The 23,500-nt window shown below is 47.6% G+C and overlaps 1 protein-coding gene across 15 annotated transcripts; it reads right to left on the reverse strand.

The window, feature by feature from the left end:
* Positions 1–36: 36 nt before the first annotated feature.
* On the reverse strand, positions 37–23,381 carry Pgap2 (post-GPI attachment to proteins 2). 15 transcript variants are annotated; one of them, XM_087211844.1, is made up of 9 exons: positions 23,282–23,381; positions 13,901–13,926; positions 13,218–13,332; positions 10,530–10,704; positions 5,457–5,639; positions 2,259–2,511; positions 2,016–2,122; positions 1,134–1,242; positions 37–936 (listed from the first exon to the last, which is right to left on the reverse strand). In XM_087211844.1, exons 4-9 carry the CDS (start codon positions 10,692–10,694, stop codon positions 806–808), a joined length of 948 nt encoding a protein of 315 aa, XP_087067970.1. In that variant the 5' UTR covers positions 10,695–10,704; positions 13,218–13,332; positions 13,901–13,926; positions 23,282–23,381; the 3' UTR covers positions 37–805. The 15 variants fall into 15 exon arrangements, with proteins under 15 accessions (XP_087067970.1, XP_087067972.1, XP_087067971.1 ...); XM_087211846.1 differs by lacking the exon at positions 23,282–23,381 and adding an exon at positions 17,440–17,605; XM_087211845.1 differs by lacking the exon at positions 23,282–23,381 and adding an exon at positions 14,016–14,137.
* Between the last annotated feature and the right edge of the window lie 119 nt (positions 23,382–23,500).

The raw sequence follows: 23,500 nt of genomic DNA on the forward strand, positions 1-23,500 counted from the left end.
GATATGAATCCTGAGACTACCAAGCCTAACCCAGAATACTGGTGAAAAACAAAAATTTATTTTTATTTGAAATAAAATGTACAACCAAAAGAGCTCAGGGTTTGGGGTACTAGGGAAAATGGAGGGACACCAAGGAGCCCATTTTAGTCTAGGGAACTATGTCTGTGAGCCCTCTACCCCAGGGTCTGTAAGCCAGTGATTTCAGAAATGAAGAGAAACACATGCCATGATGGTGCTTTTTCTGGGACAGGTCATCCTTCAGGTACAGACCCCACCTCCATCAGATGAGATGAGAGCCATGCTGCAGAGCCCTTGGAAATCATGTATTTGGACACACTGAGAACACCTGGGCAATCTTAACAGGACTATGGACACAGGCCTGGGTGTGCACCACGGGTCATTAGACAAGTTAGGTGAGTGACCTAGAGAGAGATGGCTGTGGTTTTCAGCTAACAGACACTGCTCAGCAGTCCTTGACCTCTGGGAAAGGTGGGTGTATAAAGGCCAGAAACTGCATGGTTGTCATAAACCCTGGGACTTTGTTTTAGCACCAAGTGGTAGAGCTCTTCTGTCATTTAGCTTCTTGGGCCTCTCAGTTAAGGGTGATGTTACTTGAAGGCCCTTCTGCCTCTGAAGGGGTTGAGGAAAAGAAACCAGCGGTGCTGGGGTCAGCCTTGTCCTATCCCCTTCTGCCCTTCTTCCTCCCCCAGCTTTGAAAGGGCCTAGAGAGGAAACAACAGGATGGGGAAGGCCAGAGTTGTTTCTTATTTCTGCACAGTGGGCTCTCTTCTAGCAGCAGAGGGGTTTAGAATCGCTTTTCTTCAGGCTGAGAGGTTATGAGCAGCTCTTTGTTCCCAAAGTCCCACCAGGCTGTCATGTGGAACGCCATGTTGGTTAGGACAACGGTGTACTCCAGGATGGCAAAGATGGTGTAAACTGTTGTCAGGACACAAGGAACAGGGTATGATGAACCTCCAATAACTCCTTTTACAAGCCCCTTAAATCATCATACTATTAGCCCACCAGAAGAAACACAATGGCAACCAGAGCCCAAGACCACTGCCCACTATCCAAGACATCACAACTACCCCATAGTCACTTATGACCATCTATAGATCCTAGCCTGGCCTCACCTCCAGCCTCACAATACATGTTGTGCCGAAAGTAGACAGCCAGAGCTGAGAAGAAGGCGATGAAGTTGATGATGAAGAGCCGCTGTTTCCAGCTGTAGGACTTGCGATCCTAGGGAATGGGCTATCTGATCACTCTGCAGCTTGTACAGTGTGCATAGGCAGCATTCCCTCTTGTCACAACTCCTAAGGGCAGGGCTTTCCCTCCCTTGGCTCCCACAGTAATCACAGAAGCTGGTACCAACGGGCAGCAGGAATGATGAGCAGGTCATATCCCTGCATTTGGGAACTGATAGCGCCAAGATCCCTGCCCCTCCAATTTCAGGGGGATAGAGTGTGAAAGTTACATGGTCACCCACCAACTCAACACCTCCAGGTACTGTGGGGTAAGGAAAGGCAATGGATGCTGATGGGTCACTGGAATTATTAGACCCCAATCCCCTGACAAAGTGTTCTAACCTACTGGGGCCCGGCTACTAACACTCATTAAACCCCCATTTGGAGCCTCCATCTCTAAACTGTCATCTCCTGTATTACCTACACGTGGTTCTAGATTTTGGTAACTACCCTCTACTTGACCCTAAGCCTCAGCTCCAACCCCAATACTGTACCCTTCTGCCAGAGTTCCTATTAAAACTACAGTTCTAGCAGGGGGAGATGGCACATGCATGTAACCCCAATGCTCAGGAAGCTGAGGCAGCCTGGGCTACATATTAAGTTCATAGTAAGTTCTGAATCTGAGGGCAAGATCCTCTCAAAACAAAAACAAAACAAAACAAAAAACCCTCCAGTTCCCACCTCATCATTTCCCACCTCATCGTTACCCACATCCTGAGGACAGATGTCTTTGATTTTCTTCTGGCGCCCTGTAGGATTAGACCGTACCTCCTGACTTACTGTGTGCTTCTTGGTCAGCCGCCAGAGAATGCAGGTGAAGAGCATGTGACTGAGCGATGCTGCGATGAACACAATGAAAGCATTCTCATGGATGGCTGGAGGGAGAGAGTATGGTGTGCGCATAGCTGGAAGCGCCCTCACCCCCTGGCAGGAAGGTCTGTGTGCAGGAAGGGGCAGTCTGTCCCCTTCCCGAGGAGCCCTTCTCCACCCATCCCTCATCTGGGCACCCACTGAAGTCCTCGGAGGAGGAGACATAGGTGAGCACTAGCAGCGCGAGGTTCTCAATGACGTTGAGGCTGAAGTTGAGACGGCAGAGCAGGTGGTAGCCAGGACATGGGGAGGCGCAACTGAGGTAGTGGTTCCAGTAGGCGAAGGCCACCATGAAGCGGGGCGCTGAGTGCAGGCCGATGCAGAAGCGCCACACATAACGCTGAGGCACCTCCCCACCAATGGCCGAGCTCACCGAAGGCAGATAGTTGGGTACCTAAAGAGTTGGGCCCACATCTGGGTGAAGGCCTCCAGCCCCACCCACCAGGAGAACCTCCCCCCCAGGTGAGTCACAGGCCCTCCCCTTCCGGGATGTCCTCTTCACGGGCACCCCCCAACCCCAGCCCTCGCAGGAGCCTTCCCTTTCCAGGTCCTGGGCTCAGTGTGTGCAGTTCTCATTTCCCTGCTGGAATTCCTGCAGGGGTAGAGTGAGCCTTCTCCATCTCCCCTCAAAGTGGAACCAGTGCTTTTGGCCAGGTTGTGTAGATAGGTTAGAATGTCCCCTATCCCTGTAGCGCAGAGCTACGCCTCAGATAAGACCCTATGGGAATCTCAGTAATCTAGAACTCCAGATTCAGTCCTGAGGAGAGATGAGTTACTGACAATTTAACCTTTTGAAAAGTGCTGCCCAGCTGAGCTGTTCCCTGTCACTGCTCCCAGCTCCACTCATTCCTCTGGGCAGGGGCACCAAGGTGGTTGAGGGTTCTGTGAGGTAGGCCAGAAAGGCACCCCTACCCTGTTTGTGTTGAAGAAAGTGGGTGCTTCCAACCTGGTCTGAGAAAAATGACCCTGTTCTTATGCATTTCTCCTTTCCATCTTAGTGCCTGGAACTCCTCATTCCTGAAGGAACTGCAACTTCACTCCTTCAGGTTGAGGAAGAAGGAGGAGGTAGTACTTACACAGCTACAAGGAGTAGTGTTGAGAGGTATGAAAGCTGAGAGGATGGGTGATGAATAGTTAAGATGGGAACAGGAAAGCCTAACATGGGAGGAGGATCGTTTAGATTCCCAGGCATACAGCAGTACTTTGCAAACTTTAATAACACATAAAAACTCACTGGGTAGTTGTCCAAAGATACAGGTCTAGAACCTGAGAATCTGAATTTTTTTTTTTTTTTTGAGAATCTGAATTTTTAAAAGATGCCCAAACTGGAAGCTACCACTCCACTGCCCACACTTTCTGTGAACATTTTTAGACACTCAACAAGGGCCAGGGCAGTGTCAGAGCCCAGCAGCCCAGCAAGAGAATGACCCTGCTCTAACTATATAGTCTTTAGAGATGGAGATCTGGAAGGTCCCTTCCTTTCTTCCAAAGAAGATGTTGAATGAGTCTTGTGGTGAAAAGGTGGGCAATGTTGGAGGTGACTACTTATAAGGGGTGGGGCTGATGGAGGGCCAGGAAGGAACTTCAGACTCTCCACAAAAGAGATGGGTTCCCCTCAATACTGAGAGGAACCTACAGACTTCTCAATGGGAAGACTCTGCTCTCAAAGCCATGGCTTGAGGTACCACAGCTTCAGACCAGCTTAGATGTTTACTGATTAATCAATGAAGAGGCAGCATGAAGACTGCTCCCTAATCTCAATTAATTTAAGTGGAAAAGGACCAGTACCTGAAGCCTAAGTGGACAGCTTGAAGCATTCAAGGGCATTGAACCCTGACTGATGATTAAGTAGATAAAATATGGAGTTGGAGGAGGGAGGGGTGGGGATTAGGGCCCTGTGATTGCTGGTTTTCACAAATTCCTCTCATATTAGGAGTGGAGGTAGGATTCTAAGAGCAGGGATTCTCTTATGTAACACACACACACACCACACTCAGATACATATACCCCCTACTTCCACCCCCATCCCAAGCACATAAGTTCCCCACTCACCAACTATACCAGCAACAAGTACCTGCTCACCCCAAACCTCTCCATGAGCATAGAGCTAAAAGTACTAGAGATGAGTAGATAATTCCTTCCTGTCAGGGCAGTAGATGGGAAACTCATAAAGGGAGGGGCTGGGGTTGTAGCTCAGTGACGCTGCACCTGCCTGGCAAGCGCAAGGTCCTGAGCTCGATCCCTGGTACCAGAAAAAAAAAAAAAAGGAGAGAGAGAAACTCATAAAGGAAGAGTTTCAAAAACTCCTGTATCACATTTTGCTATTAGCAATCATTTCTTTGACCTTGGATAAAGTCTCCCCAAATTATAGATGACTTCTCTGTCTTCCTTACTGCCCCCTACCTCTTACCAATTGGACAAAAATTCCAGTTCCCATCAATTCTACTTGCTATTCCTCTCTGGACTCCATCCCCTCCTCTCTGTCCTCCCAGTTCCCATCTCAGCTCTGGTATCCAGTACTATAAGCTGCTGCACTAACACCCACCTGGTCTCCCTACTCTTGCCCCTACTCTTTTGAGGATTTCTTTTTCTTTTTTCTTTTTTTTTTTTTTTGGTACCAGAGATCAAACTCGGGACCATGTGCTTGCAAGGTAGGCAGCGGAGCCATTGAGCTAAATCCCCGGCCCTCTGTTGCCCCTACTCTTTTAATCTGTTCTTCACACAGTAGTTGGAATCATCTTCTAAAGATCAGATCTGTTCAGGGCCCTTTTCCTGCTTGAAATTTCTCCAAAGCTTTCTCTTCCCCTCATGATAAAATTCAGATTGTCAGCCTGATGTTCATAAAGACCTTTCTTTACCACCACCACCACCAGCATTCACCAGCAACAACACCACTGCCTCTAAGAAGGAAGTCTTTCCCTGTGTCCACACTGGGTTAAGGGCCTCCCCTGAGCCCTGCTGTCCCTGTGTTCCTGTTTATCACCACAAGAATCCCAACTTACTGTGTTGTGACTGTATCTGAGGACTGCCTCTTGCAGGAATGAGATCTAAGGGCAAGTCCATATTCAGCTACATGCCCCCAACACAGAACTTCTACCCCGGCCCTCAGGAAAGAACTAGGACTGATCTGGGAAGCAGAAGTTTATCTAGGTTGTACTTTCTAGAATCTTCTTCCAACTCTTGAAGGACTATGACTCTACTGAGTCTCATCCTTATTCTCCATCCTCCTCGCTCTTTCCCCTTCTCTAACCTTCTATCTCCCTCCTACTCTCTGATTCCTGCTTTACCACTATCTCCTGATCCAGGCTTAACCCAGGTGCTGGGAAGTCTGGCACTCACCCCACAGTCAGTGGCCACTGTGTACTCAAAGTGGAACACCAGGGACCAGATGATGCAGAAGAAGAAGCCAAACACGGGTAAAGTGATGACCCAACAGACCATGGTCGTAAATCGGAGCCGGAACACGGTCCTGTCGGGGTCCAAGGGCTGGGAGGCCGCAGAGAACATCCTGTAGGGAGTGGCCTAAGCAGGGCGAGGGACACAACTTGGGGCCTGATGGGATACTTGAGATTGGGAAAGGGAAGCCTTTACCAGAACTAGCTCCTCAGAGTACGAGGAAGAACAGAAATGGTAGAAAGGGCATATGGGGAGGAAGAGGAAGAAAAGTAGAAGGGGCAGAAGGAGATAGAACTGGAGTGGCAGAGACAGGCAAGGATAGCTCTTAGAAATTCCCTGGCACATTAACACTCTAGGTCTACCTCTTGAAGAGCCTGGACAGTAGAAGCTCCCAAGGGCCTGCATATAGGAGCTCCGACAGCTCACCTCACTCTTACAACCCTGATAGCCATGAGAAGAAGGATCAGAAGTGAAAATGGTATTATTCTCATCTCACAAGAGGAAGACTGAGGCCCAGAACCATGCCAGGATCAAATACTGGCCTCTTGCCACCTAATAGCTTAAGATTCTAGTAAAAAAAAAAAAAAATTGGGCTGGGGATTTAGCTCAGTGGTTTCACTGCCTGCTGCACAAGCACAAGGACTCGAGTTCGACCCCCAGTACCAAAAAAAAAAAAAAATTAACAGCAGGGGATTTAGCTCAGTGGTTCTGCCGCCTGCCTCGAAAGCACAAGGTCTCAAGTTCGATTCCTGGTACAAAAAAAAAAAAAATTTAAGACAATGTGTTATGTACATGAACCAACTCCCCACAAGGAATGTAATCATTATGTACTACAAACATGTATCAGTAAAAATAAAAATGTAGGGCCGGGATTTAGTTCAGTGGTTCCACCGCCTGCCTCAAAAGTGCAAGGTCCTGAGTTCGATCCCCAATACCAAAAAAAAAAAAAAATGTAGCTGGCACATGCCCGCAATCCCAGCTCTCAGAGGCTGAGGTAGGAAGATAGACAAGAGTTTGAGGCCAGCCTGGACTACACAGTGATTTTAAGGCCAGCCTGAGATACATAGCAAGACCCTGTGTCAAGAAACCAAAAAAATAATAATAATAATAATTAAAAAAAAAAAACAAAAAAGACTAAGTCAAGCCAAGAAACCTGGGCAAAAGACCCCTGGCTGAAATTGGCTAGAGCCCTCCTATTGACCTTGACCTACTGCATTCCTCTTCCTCACCCAAGTTCAACTAGGAACAGTGAGAGTGTCCTAGAACCATTTCAGTGGGGCCACAGTCTGCCAGCCAACCCACCCTCTGGGTCTGAATGAGCCAAGCCTTAAGCCAGCAGTACCCTGAACCCAAAATATCAAGGTCCTTGTAGAGGCCCAGATTCCCATCTCCTTCCTCGCTGAAAATACTGTGTCACCCAAAGAAAAGTTTTGGGGAATCTGAGGGTCATGGAGACTTTCTCCACTCAGCATCAGCCAGCTGGCTGGTCCAACTCAGGAAGCCTCTGTCAGATGCAGACCCAGGGAACCAGGCTTCTTCCACTCCCTTTGCTCTCCTGGTAAAGAACTCCCTCCCCAAAACTCTATTCTGCAGACCACCATGACTACACAAGCTGGGCTCCCTGGTGGGGCAAGTTGAGACAGACAGGTAAGGCTTTGTATTAAAAGGCCCAGAACCAAATCTCCCCTTGGGACTCACACTTCCCTCGGTTAAGAAGATCCCAGTCTGCTGGGCCAGCTCCTTGTCAGGGATGGGGGTCTCACTAAGTAACACTCACACTGGATGCTGAAGAATCTGGAGCTTGGGTTGAAGGCTCTAGCCAGACAGAGATTGCTCCAAGCCTGGAGGGTCCCACCCCCAACTCCTGCCCTCCCGCCCACAGAGCCCAGTTCTCCACGCCTGCCCAGGCACACAGCCTTCTCAAGATCAACAAGCCATGTCATAAATCCTGGAACACTCTGCAACAGTAAGAAAAGATAGTGGCTGAGGTCAGCTCACTGTGGTTTCTTTGCCAGAGGTGGGGGTAGGGACCTTTCTGAGGGTTGTGTTCAGGAATACAAGCAAGTTTCTAGGAAGGAAAAGGGAGAAAGCAGAATGGGATTGGACCCTTTTTGACAGGAGGAGGACTGGTATATATCTTGAAACCAATGGAGAACTGACTAATCCTGTGATAACAGAATCAGGACCCAAGAGAGATCAAGAAAGTGTCCAGCCTGTACCTGTAGCTAATGGCAGTTCAGGAGCATCAGCAGAGGTCTAACTGCCAGTAAGAGCAATGAACAGTCCTGCTTTTGTCTATACTGCCCAGAAAACCTGGAATCCTATGCCCAGAGAAAATAATAGTTACCAACTGAGTCAAGTCCAAGGGTACATCCAGGGTGAAGAGGAGACCATGTCCTGTGAAGGTTGCCTGAAGAGAACAGAGCTATGCTCCCTAAGACACACTCAGGGATCCACACTACTGCCTTCTTGTCTCTGCAGGGCTGACCTACAGATATGAGGAGAAAGTAGCTCTATGGCTATGAAAGCAGTGCCAGGTACACAGCAGAAATCACCAGAAAGAAAATCTATGCTCACCACAAGAAAGAGCTTGCTAAATGTTACTAGTAAGCTGCCTTAGAATAGGTTACCTGAAGAGGAAAGAAACTCCCCATGACTAGGCATGTGCAAGCAGACAGAAAGTCATCAATTACTGATGTGCTGGACTAGGTTGCTTCTTTCATTCCTAGGGTTGGCCATTCCTGAAATATTCTAGATGGGAAATCCAAACCATATATGAAAAGCCCCAGTTGGATCCAACAGGAGGGTAGGAATAAAATACTCCCATGGTCACTAGGCCTAGTACCCCTCCAGCAACTCCCACGTCTTTATTACCTAGTTGATATACCAAAGGTAGGTATGGGTGTTCAAAGTATGCTGAGGGTATTGATCCCATCAGCCCTCAGGGCTTGGCTTTTGCTATACAAATAATGTAACTTGTTTTGACTACAACTACTTTAGACCACACCTTCCTTTCCCTAGGGCACTGGGCTGAGGGATGAGGGAAGGGGATGGGTTTTCAATTACTCAACAAATGCTTTCTGACTGATAGAGTGCCTACCCTCAAGGAGATCCTAGTCGATGGGCAAGAAAGATACAAGTACTGGTATGATATGACAGAAATATGAGAGATAGATAAGTGAGACTGTCTCAAAAAAAAGGGCTGGGGATATAGCTCAGTGTGAAGATCCTGGATTTAAGTCCCAATACCACGGAAGGACGAAAGGACAGAAGTACGGAAGGAAGGAAGGTAGGAAGGAAGGAAGGTAGGAAGGAAGAGAGAAAGAAAGAGAGAATGAGAGGGGGAGGGAGAGAGGGAGGGAGAGAGAGAAAAAGGCAGGCAGGCAGGCAGGTAGGAAGGCAGGCAGGCAGAGGGACAGACAGACACAGGGAACTGAAGGCACCCAGAGGAGGGAGTGACTAAGTTTGCCCCAAGAAGGCAGGGGGAAGCTTTTGGGGGGAGGAGATACCTTGGGAAGGTTTTGCAGGATGAGCAGTTGTCCAGAGTAATGGAAATATTTGATGTATTATCTGAGGTAAGCATTACATCTCCTCAGATCACCTGGTCACTCCTTTTTCTTCCAGTACTGTTCCTTTCTGTCGCTTCCAGTCTGAGATATCAGACAGGTGCCCATAACTCAAGGCTCATGTCTACCCATGGACAAATCAGGAGGGGAAACTTCAAGTCATAGGAACAAAAGAAGTGGGCCTCCACCCTAAACCCCTAGCCAGACCACTCTGTTAGTCCTAGCCCTTTCTCTGAAGCAGATGCCCATACAGGAAGTTGGAGAGTTTCCTACAAAGGAAGTTGGCTGCAGGACCTTCAGAACTCTCTCTGAAGCTGGGGCCCAAGGACCTATGTCCAGGTTCTGCCTCTTTTCTACCTACAGCCCCCAGCCTAACTTCATCTCCTCCCCTGCCTTCCAACCCGACAATTTCTTCTCTTCCTTGTCCTGCTCTTCACCCTTCATATTCCCCAAACCACTTTCCTACACTTCTTCTACCTGGAGCTCTGTGGTAGCCCTGGAAGGGAACTGGGCAGGAATCATCAACTTCACTTTTTTTTTCCTTTTTGTTGGACTCAGAGCCTTTGCATTGAGCTCTATCCTCAACAATTTTTATTTTTCATTTTGAGACAGGATCTAAGTCACTAAGTTGCCTAGGCTGGGCTCAAACTTGTGATCCTCCTTCCTCAACCTCCTGAGTACTAGGATTATAGGCATGTGCTACCATACCCAGCTCAACCTCAACCTTTTAGACATGACATGGGTAAGTAAAACTCAGTTTCTGGGTTGGAGGTAATACAGAGTCAATGGAGTATAACAGCAACTAGGAGTATAACATCAGTCGACACAGGTCTCATCTCATTTACTCTGATATCCTACAGAGAAAGAACTCTCACATCTTTCTTTATGGTACCCCCATATCCCTCTCCAGAGAGTGAATGGCCATCTACAGAACCTCAGATGGCATGGGACCCACTCCAGAACACATACACATGCACATAATCAGGCCCCCAACAAATAGGTAAATAGTTTCTCTCATGCACATGCCCTACTCAGAGCCATTTTAAATAGTCAGCCCCCACAATCAATCAATTAATCTCTCTCTCTCACATTCTCTCTCTCTCTCTTTCCCATAGTGACAGACACAAGCCCACAGTGCTATACTACAGGACCCAAAATGCCCTCTAGCCTTCTCTTCATTCTCCAGAAAACCCTGGGGCTCCTGAATCTGCTCTCTATGAAGTAATGATTGGGTTCTGAATTTGGGGGCTACCCAGTCTCAGTCGCCCCAGCCCCTTGAACTCTCATAGAAGGTGGAAAGAGACTGATTCTTAAAACCTCAATTTTCATTCACCCCCAAGTAGCCCAATGTGTTTGATTGATACCACTGGAGAGCTCGCTACTCCTGTTAAAGTAGAATTAAGATCCAAAAAGGGCCTGAATATGAGGTATCAGTGCTCCCAAGCCCTACCCCACAGTGTGTGGCCGTTGTCTCCTTGAAGTGGAAGAGCAGGGACCAGAGGATGCAGAAGAAGAATGCGACAAGTGGACAGCAGACTGTGACCAGGGCCACCAAGGTGAAGCGGAGCCGGACCAGGGTCCCATCCCGGTCCAACGGCAGTGAGACCTGGTACATCTTGTCAGACCTGAGGATGGAGTGACATGCTGTCAGGGCCCCAGGCAGCAGCACTGGGACTGAGTGGCAAAGTCAGCTCAGTTCTAAACTTAGCCGTGCTATGGCATAGAGAGTCTGAGAAGAAAGTCTCCTAAACTTGGACAACTACTGCCCTGGATGAGGGAGACTGACTCAGAATCCCAAGGCAACACTGCCATTTCAAAGGGAAGACAATGAACCCAATCTGTGCTAGGATAAAGCCTGAATATCTAGATTGGGAGAACTCAGGCTTCTGCCTGGCTTGAGAGGCCCAGGACTACAGGTGCTAGTTTATCTAGTCTCTCATTATTTTAAGAACCAACTAGAGGGGAGATGGCCCATCACCTCCCCAAAGCTTCTGAGCCTCAGACTCAAACCCCAGGCTTAGGACCTCTTATCAGCTCCCATAGTTTTACCCACCAACTTAGGGCCCCCTCCTGCACCTCTAGTCCCTTCCCAAGCTTTGTGCAGGCCCAGTAGTCCACAGCAGCAGGGACTCCATGGAACCTGGCAGAACCTCGACCCCCTGCATCACCCCCCTGCTGCTTCATGTGTCAGAGGGTGAAAGGCTTTGCAGAATCAGGCCTGGCACTAGCTTGGGCTTGCTGTTTTCAGGAGAGAGCTGCTTGGTCAGCTTCTGGAGGCTTCCCCGTGCCCACGGGCCTGTCCACCCACCCCCTCCTGAGACCAGGTGAGAGCTCTTGAGGACAGTAATTTCTCCTTCAGATGAGGGTTATCCTAAGGTCAGGAACTATACTAGTATACACCAACAATCCTAACCCAGCTCCCTTCAATGTATAGGATGTCTGGGGGTTTTTTTGGTTTTTTTGTTTGTTTGTTTTTGGTACTGGGGATCAAACTCAAGTCCTTGTGCTTTCGAGGCAGGCAACAGAACCACTGAGCTAAATCCCCGGTCCTCCCTTCAATGTATAGAAAGAGAAGTTGAGGCAGGAGTCCACTCAGGGTCATAAGGCAAATAGATGGAAAAGTTACCAGTAGGGAGATGTGGAGCCTACAAAGGGTTTCACACTGCAACTCTGGCTCTCCTTTAGCCCTTCCTTCCCCTCGGGGTCAGAGGTCTGGCAATAAGATTAGATTAGGACTGGGAGAGGGAGGGAGAAGGGGTACCTATCCAGGGGAGAAAGGAAAGGAAAACCAAATCTTACAGAAGTGAGTCAATCAGCCTTGTTCCCATTGTAAAGACAAAGAAACCAAGATGCAAAGGGAGAAAGGCCCTTCCTCAAAGCTGAGCCTAAGGGAAAGCCAAACACAGAACTTGGGCTTCTCAGTGCCAAGATCTCGCTGGGTCCACATAAAGAACCTGTTCTGCTGGTCTCAGAGGCATTATGAAATCAAGTCCTAAGTCTTTCTGGCCCCACCCTCAGAACTCTCCTCTTTAGTCCCTTCCTCAAGAACTCTGACCTCAGTTTTACTGGTGTCCTGGCATTCCAGAACAAGCCAGGTGGATATGCCTTGGCATTCTCATCTACTTTCCCCACCGCCTCTCTGCTAGGCTCAATCAGGCAACCTGTCCTAATTTGGGGGGGGGGGGGCGGGTGTCAGCGATCCCCCAGGGAATTTTTGGAGTTGGAAGTGGTGATGATGCCCAACACATTCCGTGGATCATCCCTAAATGGACCCTAAATCCCTTAGGACTCTCTCTACATGAGGAGCACCTTCCCCACCAGTCCAAACTCAGACTCTATCGTTGGAGTAGATCTAGTCCTCCCCTTCCAACATTTCTCCCTGAAGCCAGCTGCTCCAGATCCCTCAGGAGACACTAGGGATTCAGGGAATGAAAAGCCCCTGTCTCAGGGATGGGGGTGAAGTGGTAGTTCATGTGACAGTCTCAGAAACAAACAAACAAAAAACAGAACAATGAAGGACAATCAGTTACACTTCTTGGAGGTATGCGTGGCCCTCTTTTAGCTATGTGACTTTGGACAAGTCACTACACACTCTGGGTGTGCTGCCATAGATGTGCAACAGGGAGATCATATGGTTTAGGTTTAGACTACTTCTAAGGCCTCTCTACACCCCAGGATGTAGAGACACGACCTGCCTGTTCAGCTCCACACAGCTTTAATTTCCTCTTAGGTACTACTTAGCTGAACATGGCTTTCTTAGGAGCATCCCTACCTCAACTTCAAAGTTCCTAGAGATCTTCCCACCATCACCCCTCCCACCATCAGAAACTACATTTGCTGGGCTAGGGATTTAGCTCAGAGGTTCCACTGCCTGCCACATAAGCGAAAGGTCCCGAGTTCGATCCCTGGTACCAGAAAGAAAGAAAGGAAGGAAGGAAGGAAGGAAGGAAGGAAGGAAGGAAGGAAGGAAGGAAGAAAGAAAGAAACCACATTTGCTGTGTCTGCTACACAGTAGGCATCCTGCTCAGCAGTAGATATACGTTGTCTCTTAACTATAATCTGTTAAGTAGGCACTATAGTCTATGTTTCCTTCTTACAGAAGAGGAAACTGAGGGTTAGAATGGTTAAAAGCACTTACTCAAAAATCACAGGCCAATAACTGGCAGGGCTGGGATGTGAAATAAGTCTATGAGGTTCCAAGGCTCCCCCGGGCCTTCATCGCCTCAGCTGGGGTGAATCCTGACCGGGAAGCCCTGCAGAGTACAGAAGGGAGAGTTTAATCCCTGCACACCTAGTCCCATGTCGGGGACGGAAGGGAGAAGGCCAGCTCAGAGCGTCCACATGGCAGCAGTTCTGGGAAAAGTGTGGAGGGCAGGCACCGAGACCGAGAGCCCGGGGCCGGTCCAGGACCGCGAGGCCGAGCTCCCCCGCGTAAGGCTGCTCCTCGACCCGAACGGGAGTCCTGGTACTCACCCAAGCGGTAGTGGCGAGGAGGCCGCACGGGCGCGGGCCCGGAGCCGGGAGACCCCGGGGCGCCCGGGCCCGGCCGGGGGCGAGCGGCGGGGGGTGGACGAGAGCAGGAACAGCGCGGGGCGGGGCCGGTGCGTTCGGGGCGGAACTTAAGGAGGAAACTGGGCCCTCGCCCACTGCTGGCTCCTCCCCACTGCGAGGGACCCCAGCCCCAGGCGCCCCCCCTAATCTGCAGTCTCCTCAAACCGGATCTCTCCGGCCCTGTTCTGCCCCATTCATTCTGGCTGCCTGAGGCCAGCCGGAAGAGACTGGACACCTGGGTTTGACATGTTGGATAAGCCACCTAGTCACCTTATCGCTCCGCTGCGGTCCATCGCCTGTTGAAAGAACACAAAATTAATTCAACAGGGCCCTCATTTCTCTTATTCCCTGACCCGTTTCCCCTGTCCTGCACCCTTATTCTAACCGAATTATCCAGCCTCGCCCTCTGAAGTATTAAGCCAGCTTTGTCCCAGCCTCGGCGCCCCTCCTTCAAACTTTGCACCTCAGAGTGGGATGGGGCATTTCAGCAAAGGGAAGGGCACCCTGCCAGAAGTGGGATCCTGTGAGGCCCACTCCACAAACTCCCGGCTGTCCCCATCTTTTATCAGGAGAGGGCGCCCTGTCCCGTGCAACAAAGGCTCTCGGGTCCCACCTAGCCTTGGGTTCCCTACAGTGAGAGTTGATCCCCTGAAACCAGCTCCCAGGGCTTGCCTCCCCACCCTCACTCCGACTAACTCATAAAGGGGGACCCTGGATCACTCTGCAAAGACCATCCTACCCCATCAAAGGAGGGTAAGGGGACCAAAACTCCCTCCTGTTGGCATTTTGGCGGGTTGCAGATCTTCTGGGAGGGAGAGGACTTCTGAGCTAGACACGGATACCATCACATCCATCCCATTAAATCCTCACAGCAAAGATGAACACATTCTGAGCACTCATCGTGTCCAAGGTTAATGCATTCTGAGCAGCCATCATGTCCCAGGCACTATTCTTTTTATGTGTTTTCTCATTTAATCTTCATTTAAAAATCTTATGAAGTAGACACTATCAGCATCCTCACTTTACCAATGGAAAACAGAGGAGTGTTACCTATGCCAATAGCTACTAAACGTCAGAGCAAGGATTCAATGTTGACACCTGATTCCCTCAGTCGCTATATACTGTTAACACAAAGTAGCTGTCAACTGCCACTCTGCAGAATGGGGAAGAGTTTTGAATGTGTTAGTTTGCCAGAGCTCTTTTATATGCAGTCTTGTTCATGTACTCAGCTAGGCCAGTGGTGGTGAACCTATAGCATACGTGCCACACCGAGCTGCTCGTGTCACTGAAAGCCCTAAAAGGTTCGATATCACTGGCCTAGGCCCTCTCTGTGACAGCCACTGGGCAATGGTGGGGGACCCAGAGACGTACATTACAGACTCACTCTTGGGGGACTCAAGTTTGGAGGGAAAGTATCCTATTCTAAAAACTACTTTTCATAGCTGGGCATCATGGCACACTCTAGGTGGCTGAGGGATCACAAGTTTGAACCCAGCCTGGGCAACTTAGTGATTTAGTGAGACCCTGACACAAAATTTAAAAAAATAAAAGGCTTGGGAATTTAACCCAAAAACTTTTCTTGACTTTGAATTCTCCCCCATTCTGTTCTTTAGGTCTCCAGAGCAAATAGATTAGTAAACCCGTGTAAGAACTACTTTTGTCTAGGTGCATGCCTGTAATCTTAGCACTTAGGAGGCTGAGGTAGGAGGATTGCTGTGAGTTCAAGGTCAGTCTAGGTTACATAGTAAGTTCAAGGCCAGCCTGAACTAATAGTGAGACCCTATCTAAAAAAAAAAAAAAAAGGAACTTCTGTCCAATTTCAGCAATTAGATTTGGGTTTCCTGCATTAGGGCTTCATGGCATCCTCTTTGTCCAGCTTTACCTTAGAGTACCTCCTTCTGGCCTTGTTCTCTATCTTGATCCCTTGTCTGTTCCGTACCTCAACCTAAGTACCATTCCTTGAGGCCAGAGCCCTTCTCTCTGCCTCTAGGACACTCCTCATGCCTGAACCTTGAGGTGCTCTCATCTTGCCTTTAACTTGTGATTGGGACCGTGTGGGCAGTTCACCTTTTGGCTCTGATTCTGGGTTTCTTCATCTGTAAAATGGCTTTAGGAATATCCACGGCATAGGGTTGTTGTGACAATTACAGGTAATACTGCAGTGTGCCAGGCATGTGGAAGGTACTGGCTGAATGATGGTTATAACTATGTGTGTGGGCTGCATTTTGAACTTGTCCTCACTGAGCCTTCTCTGAACAGCCTGACCTCAGCTATCGATGACTCTGAATTGTTTCTTCTGTTTAAAAGACTCACCTACTTTATGTGAGGAAAAGTAAAGTGGGTTCTCACTATGTGCCAGAGACTTGTACATGTTTTTATTTGATCTTTTTAATAATCTAGTGAGACACTTTTTTTTTTTTTGCGGTACCAGGGATCCAACTCAGGACTGTGTGGTTGCGAGGCAGGCACAATGCCACTGAGCTAAATCCCCAGCTCTAGTGAGATAAATTTGAATCCATTATACAGAAAAAGAAGTAGAGCACGGGGATTTAGCTCAGTGGTTCCACCACCTGCCTCATAAGCGCAAGGACCCAAGTTCGATCCCTGGCACCAAAAAAAAAAAAAAAATTAAAATTAAAAATTCAACACAGGCCTGGAATTTAGCTCAGTGGTTTCACCACCTGATGTGCAAGCGCAAGGACCCAAGTTCGATCCCCAGTACCAAAAACAAACAAATAAACAAAACTTGGGCCAGGGATTTATCTCAGTGGTTTTGTCACCTGCTGCGCAAGTGCAAGGACCCGAATTCGATCCCCGGTACCAAAAAAAAAAAAGAAGTAGAGCAGGCGTTTAAGCCTCTACTCTCCCTTGAGTTCAGTAGTCACTTGGTGTTTGTTGAATGGGATTTTCCCACTGCATGCAGCTGGTACAGCTACGGAGGCCTTCTAATGTCTCTTGCCCTCCTGGTGGGTATGCTGGTGTCTGGACATACTCCAGAGAGCCTGTGACTGCAACAGCATCCCCACTTTCCAGCTTCAGCCAGTCAGTCTCCAGTATCCCTGTCTACACACACATACCACACATCCCTAACCCAACTGAGGTTTTGTTTCCAGGGATGTTCTTTCCCCACAAGCACGGGGGGGGGGGGGGGGGGGGGTGGTGGCGGGGGGAGAGTGTAGATGTGGGGCACAGATAAGAGGAAGAGAAAGAATATGGGATATAGTTGTCAAGGAAAGCTTCCTACGGGCAATTTCACTCATCTCCTTGATCTCTTGTCTCTCCATCATCCTCCCTGTTACAGCCACATTGTCTGTCTTAAAATGCAATCTGACTACACCCCTCCCTTGTTGCAGATAAATTATTAAGCAACTCTCCATAGCTTTTAGGATCAAGAGCAAATTCTTTAGTGTGGTATTCAACACCCTCCATAATGTCACCATCCTCTGCTCCAGCAATCACATATTTTAAGTTCTATACTGCATTCTCCTGTACTTTCCTTCTCTGTGAAGGTTTGCTTAACTTTTTGCTCATCTTCCCCCAGGGTGCATGATCTGCCCACCTCCCCACTCCATAGGCTGCATCAGATGACCTTCTGTCGAATCTTTATTAGCACAACAGAGCAAAATTGTTGCCTGACTATCTTTCTCTTCTTTCTTACTTTCTTTCATAGTAGCAAAGTTTTATTATAGGTAAGGCAAGAAACAGGCTCTATAGAGCAACTTTGGGCCAAGTCAAAGTGGGAAAAGAAGTACACCCTATAGGGTAAGGGCAGTCCACCATGCAAGAGGGAATAAAGTGCCTTTTCTCACCTTTCTGTAAGGTTTATTGTTTTTCTTTGGTTTATAGGTATGCACCACCACACCTGCCTCTGGGAGTTTTTTGGTTTTGGTTTCTTTTTTTCGTACTGGGGATCCAACTCGGGGCCTTGCACTTTCGAGGAGGCAGCGGAACCACTGAACTAAATCCCTGGCTCATTTGTTTCTTCATCTTTTAACCTAGCACACAGATAGAGATGCAGTAGTAGCTCAGAAAATATTTGTTGGATTGATTTAATTGAACAGGATTTTTGAAGGATGGGCAGTATTTAGATAAAGTGAGCAGAATTTTAAGAACTGCAAGAAAGGGCTTTGGAAAACAGTCTGGAAGACCCTGAAAAGTTAAATATAGAGTTACCATATGACTGCAATTCCACTTGTAGGTATATAGCCCAAAGAAATGAAAACAGATACTCAAACAGGCACATGTATACACATGTTCATAGAAGCCACATTCTTAATAGTCAAAAGAAACACCCCAAATGTTTACCAGCCAATGGATAAACTATAATATATCCATACAATAGGATGCTATTCATCCATGAAAAGTAATGAAGCACTGGAACATGCCACAAACCAGATGAACTTTGAAAACATGCTAAGTGAAAGAAGCCAAGGGCTGGGGATTTAGCTCAGTGGCACCGCACCTGCCTCATAAGTGCTAGGTCCTGCAGGGGGTGGGGTGGGGGAAAGAAGCCAAGCACAAAAAGCCATATACTGTATGATTCCTCTTATATATATAATATCCGGTATAAATAAATTCACTGAGACAGAACATAGACTGGTGGTTTCAGTGCCTGGAGGAAGAGGGGAACAGGCAGATACTGCTTGGTAGATAAGGGGTTTTGCTTGGAGCAGTGGTGGTGAACCTATGGCATGCGTGCTGCAGTAGGCTGTGTGTATCATTGAAAGCTCTAAAATGCTCACCATCACTAGCTTAGATTGATGAAAATGTTTAGAAGGAGAGCTGCAGAACATTGTGAATACTGTATAGTGAATGCCACTAATTTGTTCACTTTTTTTTTCTTATGGTACTGGGGATCAAATTCAGAGCCCCCATTGAGCTACATCCCCAGCTAATTTTTGTTTGTTTGTTTTTTGGGGGGTTTTTGCACAGGGGATCGAACTCGGGACCTTGCGCTTGCACAGCAGGCAGTGAAACCACTGAGCTAAATCCCCGGCCCCTCATTTTTTATTTTTTAATTTGAGATGGTCTTGCTAAGTTGCTAAATTGCCAAGACTAGGCTCAAACTTGCAATCCTCTTGCCTCAGTCTCAAATTGTTCACTTCTAAAATAGTGAATTGTTGGCTGGGGATATAGTTCAGTGGTACAGTGCTTGCCTAGTATGAGGCCTGGGTTTAATTCCCAGCATTAAAAAAAAAAGTTACTTGGGCCAGGGATTTAGCTCAGTGGTTCCGGTGCCTGCCTCGAAAGCGCAAGGTCTGGAGTTCAATCCCCAGTACAAAAAAAAAAGTCACTGGCCAGGGATTAAGTTCAGTGGTTCTGCCGCTTGCCTCCCAAGCACAAGGACCTGAGTTCAATCCCTGGTACCAAAAAAAAAAAAAAGTCACTGGGCATGCTTATAATCTCAGCACTCAGGAGGCTGAGTCAGGAGGATTTCCATAAGTATGAGGCCAGCCTGGTCTACATAGTGAGGCCTTGTCAGAGACAGAGAGAAAGAGAGAGACAGAGAGAATTGAAAAATCAAAAACCTTAAGTGTTCATAACAGCATTTTTTTTTTTTTGGTACCAGGGATCAAACTCGGGTCCTTAGCTTTCGAGGCAGGCAGTGGAACCACTGAGCTAAATCCCCAGGCCATAACAGCATTTTTAATAATAGCTAAAAAGTGGAAACAACCCAAATGTCTATTAACTAAAGGACAAACAAAATGTGGTATACCCACACATGGAATATTACATATTACTGAATCATAAAAATAAACAAAGTACTGATACATGGTATACACATAGAAGAAAGCATTTTGAAAGCATTTTGCTAAGTAAAAGAAGCTAGCTGGGCATGGTGGCAAAATGCCTGCACTCCCAGCACTCAGGAGGCTGAGCCAGGAGGATTGCCAAAAGTTAGGGATCAGCCTAGGCTACGGGGTCGCGGGGGGAGGTCTGGCGCCTGCCTCACAAGTGCAAGGTCCTGAGTTGCATGCCCGGTACCTCCCAAAATAAATAAATAATTAAAAAAAGAAAGAAAGAGGCCAAACACAAAGGCCACATATTATGAAATTCTTTTTTTATGACATGTTCACAATAGGTAAATCCATACAGAAAAGATGGGTTGCTGGGATTAGGAGTGGAAAGGGTTGGGGAGTGACTGCTACTGGGTCTAGAGTTTCTTTTCTTTCTCTCTCTTTTTTCTCTTCTGATCTCAAACTTGCAGCAGCCCTCTTCCCTCAGCCTCCTGAATGCTTTGACTATAGGCACATGCCACCATGCCTGGCATCTAAGACAAAATTTGCTCAGCAAGTTCTTGTGAACATGCCTCAAACTCCTTGTCTTTAGACTGGAAGAAGGAAGATGATGATAATCCAAACAGATGTTATGAGAATTAAGAGTAGGAATCTGTGGACCAGGAAGCCCTGGCTTTAGAAACATATCCTTGGGAATGATGCACTAGGGGCACATCCCTAGCAGAAGTTAACATGAGGTCCTTCAAAATCACCCTGGCCACAGGACATCCTGCTCTAAACCATTCATTCCTAATCTGGTGTGTCCTCCTCCAGCCTTCCCACAAGTATGGACTCTGTAAGGGTCTCAGCTTCTGCACACATCCCAGCACTCTGTACTGAATGTACACACAGCTTACTCACTCAAGGCATCTTTCTTCCCCTGCCCTCTGTACTAGAGATTGAACCCAAGGCTTTTGCATTAAACTACATCTTGGCCCTTTTATTTTTTATTTTAAGACAGAATCTGGGCCAGGATTTAGCTCAGTGGTTTCCTGGCCTGCTGCACAAGCACAAGGAACCAAGTTCGATCCCAGGTACCAAAAAAAAAAGACAGAATCTCACTAATTGCCCAGGGTGGGCTGGAATTTGCAGTCCTTCTATCTCAGCCTCCCAGAGTGCTGGAATTACAGGCATGCCCATCTTGCAGCATGCTTGGGTTCAAGACATGTTTCTGAGCCACTTTTTGGGGTCAGAACCCATGTTTTAGAATACTTAGAAAGGGAATTCTGTGGTACATTGTTTAAATTTTGACTTTGTTGTTGTTGTTTTTCAAGAGAGTTTCTTGATATGTAGTTCAGGCTGGCCTTGAACTAATGACAATCCTTCTTGGTTCAGCCTCCACAGTGCTGGGATGACAGGTGTGTGCCACCACATCTGGTTGAGGCTTTTTTTTTTTTGGTACCGAGGATCAAACTCAGGACCTTATGGTTGCCAGGCAGGCACTGTGCCACTGAGCTAAGTCTCTGGGGTATTTTGAAAGAGCAAAAATATTATCAACTATTGAGGATTTACTGTGTACCAAATACCATGACAAACACTTTATATGTACATGTATTATATTTGCTTTTTCTCATACTGGAGAGTGAACCTGTGCTAGGCAGGTACTCTAGCATTATGGTACCTCCCTACCTCTTTTATCTTTTTTTTTTTTTGGTACCGGGGATCGAACTCAGGACCTTGCGCTTGAGAGGCAGGTGGTAGCACCACTGAGCTAAATCCCCGGACCCCTCTTTTATCTTTTGAGACTGGGTCTCATCAAGTTCCCCAGCCTGGCCTAGAACTTGAATCTCCTTCCTCAGGCTCTCAACCCTGTGAGACAAGCAAAACTGTTATTTCTACTTTACAGACCGAAACTGAGGTTCAGAGAGATTAGAAAATTTGTCCAAGTTCATATAACTAAGGCATAGTTGGATCTAGATTTATACCCAGGGCTTGCATGCATCTGTAATCCCAGCACTTGGAAGGCTGAGGCAGATGGATTGCCTTGAGTTTAAGGCCAGCCTGAACTACATAGCAAGACTATCTCAAAAAAACCCAACAAAAAAACAGTTCCAACTCAGCCAGGGGCAATTTAGTGAGATCAAGTCTCAAAAGAAAAAAGGAATGGGGATGTAGCTCAGTGTGAAGGCCCTAGGCTCAATCCCTGGCACCAAAGGCAGGGGAGGGTGTGACTCAATGGTAGAGCACTTGCCTACCATACTCAAAGGGCCTGGGTTTGATCCTCAGTACTGCAAAACAAAACAATTCACTCATTTACACATCAAACTTCTCATGTTCACCTACTATGGTGCCTGGCCTTAGGGACATTGAAATAAGTAGGGGAAAAGCTTAAACATATCTGGGTTTGAAGATTAAAGAACAAGAAATCACAGTTTGAGGAGTGCATTGAGGAAGCTACTGTACTTTAATTTTCCAGAAAAACCTAATGACTTTTGATCCAGAGCAAGGGCGAAGGAGATTGGTGGGAAAACAGGGAAGTTTGGACAGAGGAGTTTTACTAGCTTTACTATTTGGCCATCCACATGTCAACATTTTTCGTTCTTCAAGCATCTACTGAACACTTGAAATGTACAATTTCCTCAGTCCACTATCATATTCCATCCTCACAACCACTTTTTTTTTTTCTGAGCACTGAGAAATGAAACCAGCGCCTTGCCTCTGTGAAGAGCTCTATCACTGAGCTAGGTCCCCAGTTCTTTTTAATTTTATTTTGAGATAAGGTCTCCTAAATTGCCCAGGCTGGCTTTGAACTTTCGATCCTTTAGCCTCCACCTCCCAAGTGCTGGGATTACAAGTGTGTGCCACCACACCTGGCACACTTAACTTTTTTTTTTTTTAACATAAAGTCAATAGTCTTTAATTCCTTTCTATCACTGAAAACTGCAAGGAATTCATCTAAGTTTTGGGAAAAATCTCATTTCAGCTTTGTATTGATATCCCAAGAGGAGGTGGTAGTGGTAAAGGTAGTATGCATACGCTTTGTTTTCTGAGACCTTCAGTCACTAAAAGATGTCTAGGTTCTAGAACATTATCCCCGCCCACCACCCCCGGCTTGCAATACTAGGATTCTGCTTTGATACAGGCCCCAGGAAGAAAGGGACACTAAGAGAATGCAAATATAGCTCTGACCTCCAAGAGTGCAGGAGACAGCACAGAACAAGAGAATACAAATTACAAGATATAAAGTGCTATCCGTTAGCCCAGCTCTTTCAGAGGTTGGTTGGCAATTGTATCCCACAGAAGGCCGAAACATTTGAATCCAGGTGCTTAAGAATCAGTAGGGGTTCTCAAAGTGCAACTGTGAAAGACGTTCCAAAAAGAATTTTTTTTTTTTTTTGAGGTGGGGTCTGGCTATGTAGCCCAGGCTGGCCTCGAATTTATGGCGATTCTCCTGCCTCTGCCTCCAGAGTGCTGGGATTACAGGTGTTTTATTTTTTCGAGACAGGATCTAACTACATCGTTCAGGCTGGCCTTGAACTTACTACGTGGGCCAGGCTGACCTTAAACTCGCGGCGCTCTTCCTGTCTTAGCCTCCCCTGGAATTACAGGGGTCTGCCACCATGCCCGGCTCCAAAATCCTCATTTTTATCAGGCCCAAAGCGAACCATTCTCTTAGGACGCCTATTTAATGCTCAGGTCTATCTTAAAGATCAGGTAGTAAGGGATGTGCTGGGAATAGCATGGGTCAGGAGAGAAGCAGGTTAGGATTCGAGGCCTCAAAGCAGCCGCAGACATGCAATGCGGACCGACCGGCCCCACGGAGGGACCTCCAGCTCCGCACGTGTCCTATCCAGAAAGTGCGGGCCGGGTGCGGAAGAAAAAGTCTTCCCATCAACCCCTGCGGACCAAGGCAAGGGAAGGGTAGAATAGTTACCATGCCATCCCGAGGGCAGCCTTCTGATTGGCCCGAGCTTCTGCAGCCCAGTCTCTCCGCTCCAAGAAAGGGGGCGGAGCCTCAGTATGGCGTCACCACTCTTCTCCTCCGCCCCGCCCGGTACACACCAGTATAGCCAATCAGCAGCCCGCTTCGAGCGCCCTCTGTGACGTCACGACCCACTCCCAGCCAACCGCCACGGCGGAGAGGTGGGACTCC

This window comes from Heterocephalus glaber, unplaced genomic scaffold (genome assembly GCF_053883595.1).
Source record: "Heterocephalus glaber isolate CG9 unplaced genomic scaffold, H.glaber_assembly_v1.0 deba00001428, whole genome shotgun sequence".
In the NCBI taxonomy this organism is placed as follows: domain Eukaryota; kingdom Metazoa; phylum Chordata; class Mammalia; order Rodentia; family Bathyergidae; genus Heterocephalus; species Heterocephalus glaber.

Bases quoted from the DNA above. Each gene is read 5' to 3' on its own strand.
- Pgap2 (XM_087211844.1), bottom strand. From the start codon at position 10,694: ATGTACCAGGTCTCACTGCCGTTGGACCGGGATGGGACCCTGGTCCGG. The intron at 5,640-10,529 runs GTAGGGCTTGGG...CGCCCTGCTTAG, and splicing joins CAACGGCCACACACTGTGGG to GCCACTCCCTACAGGATGTT. The intron at 2,123-2,258 runs GTGGGTGCCCAG...CTCTCCCTCCAG, and splicing joins CTCCTCCTCCGAGGACTTCA to CCATCCATGAGAATGCTTTC.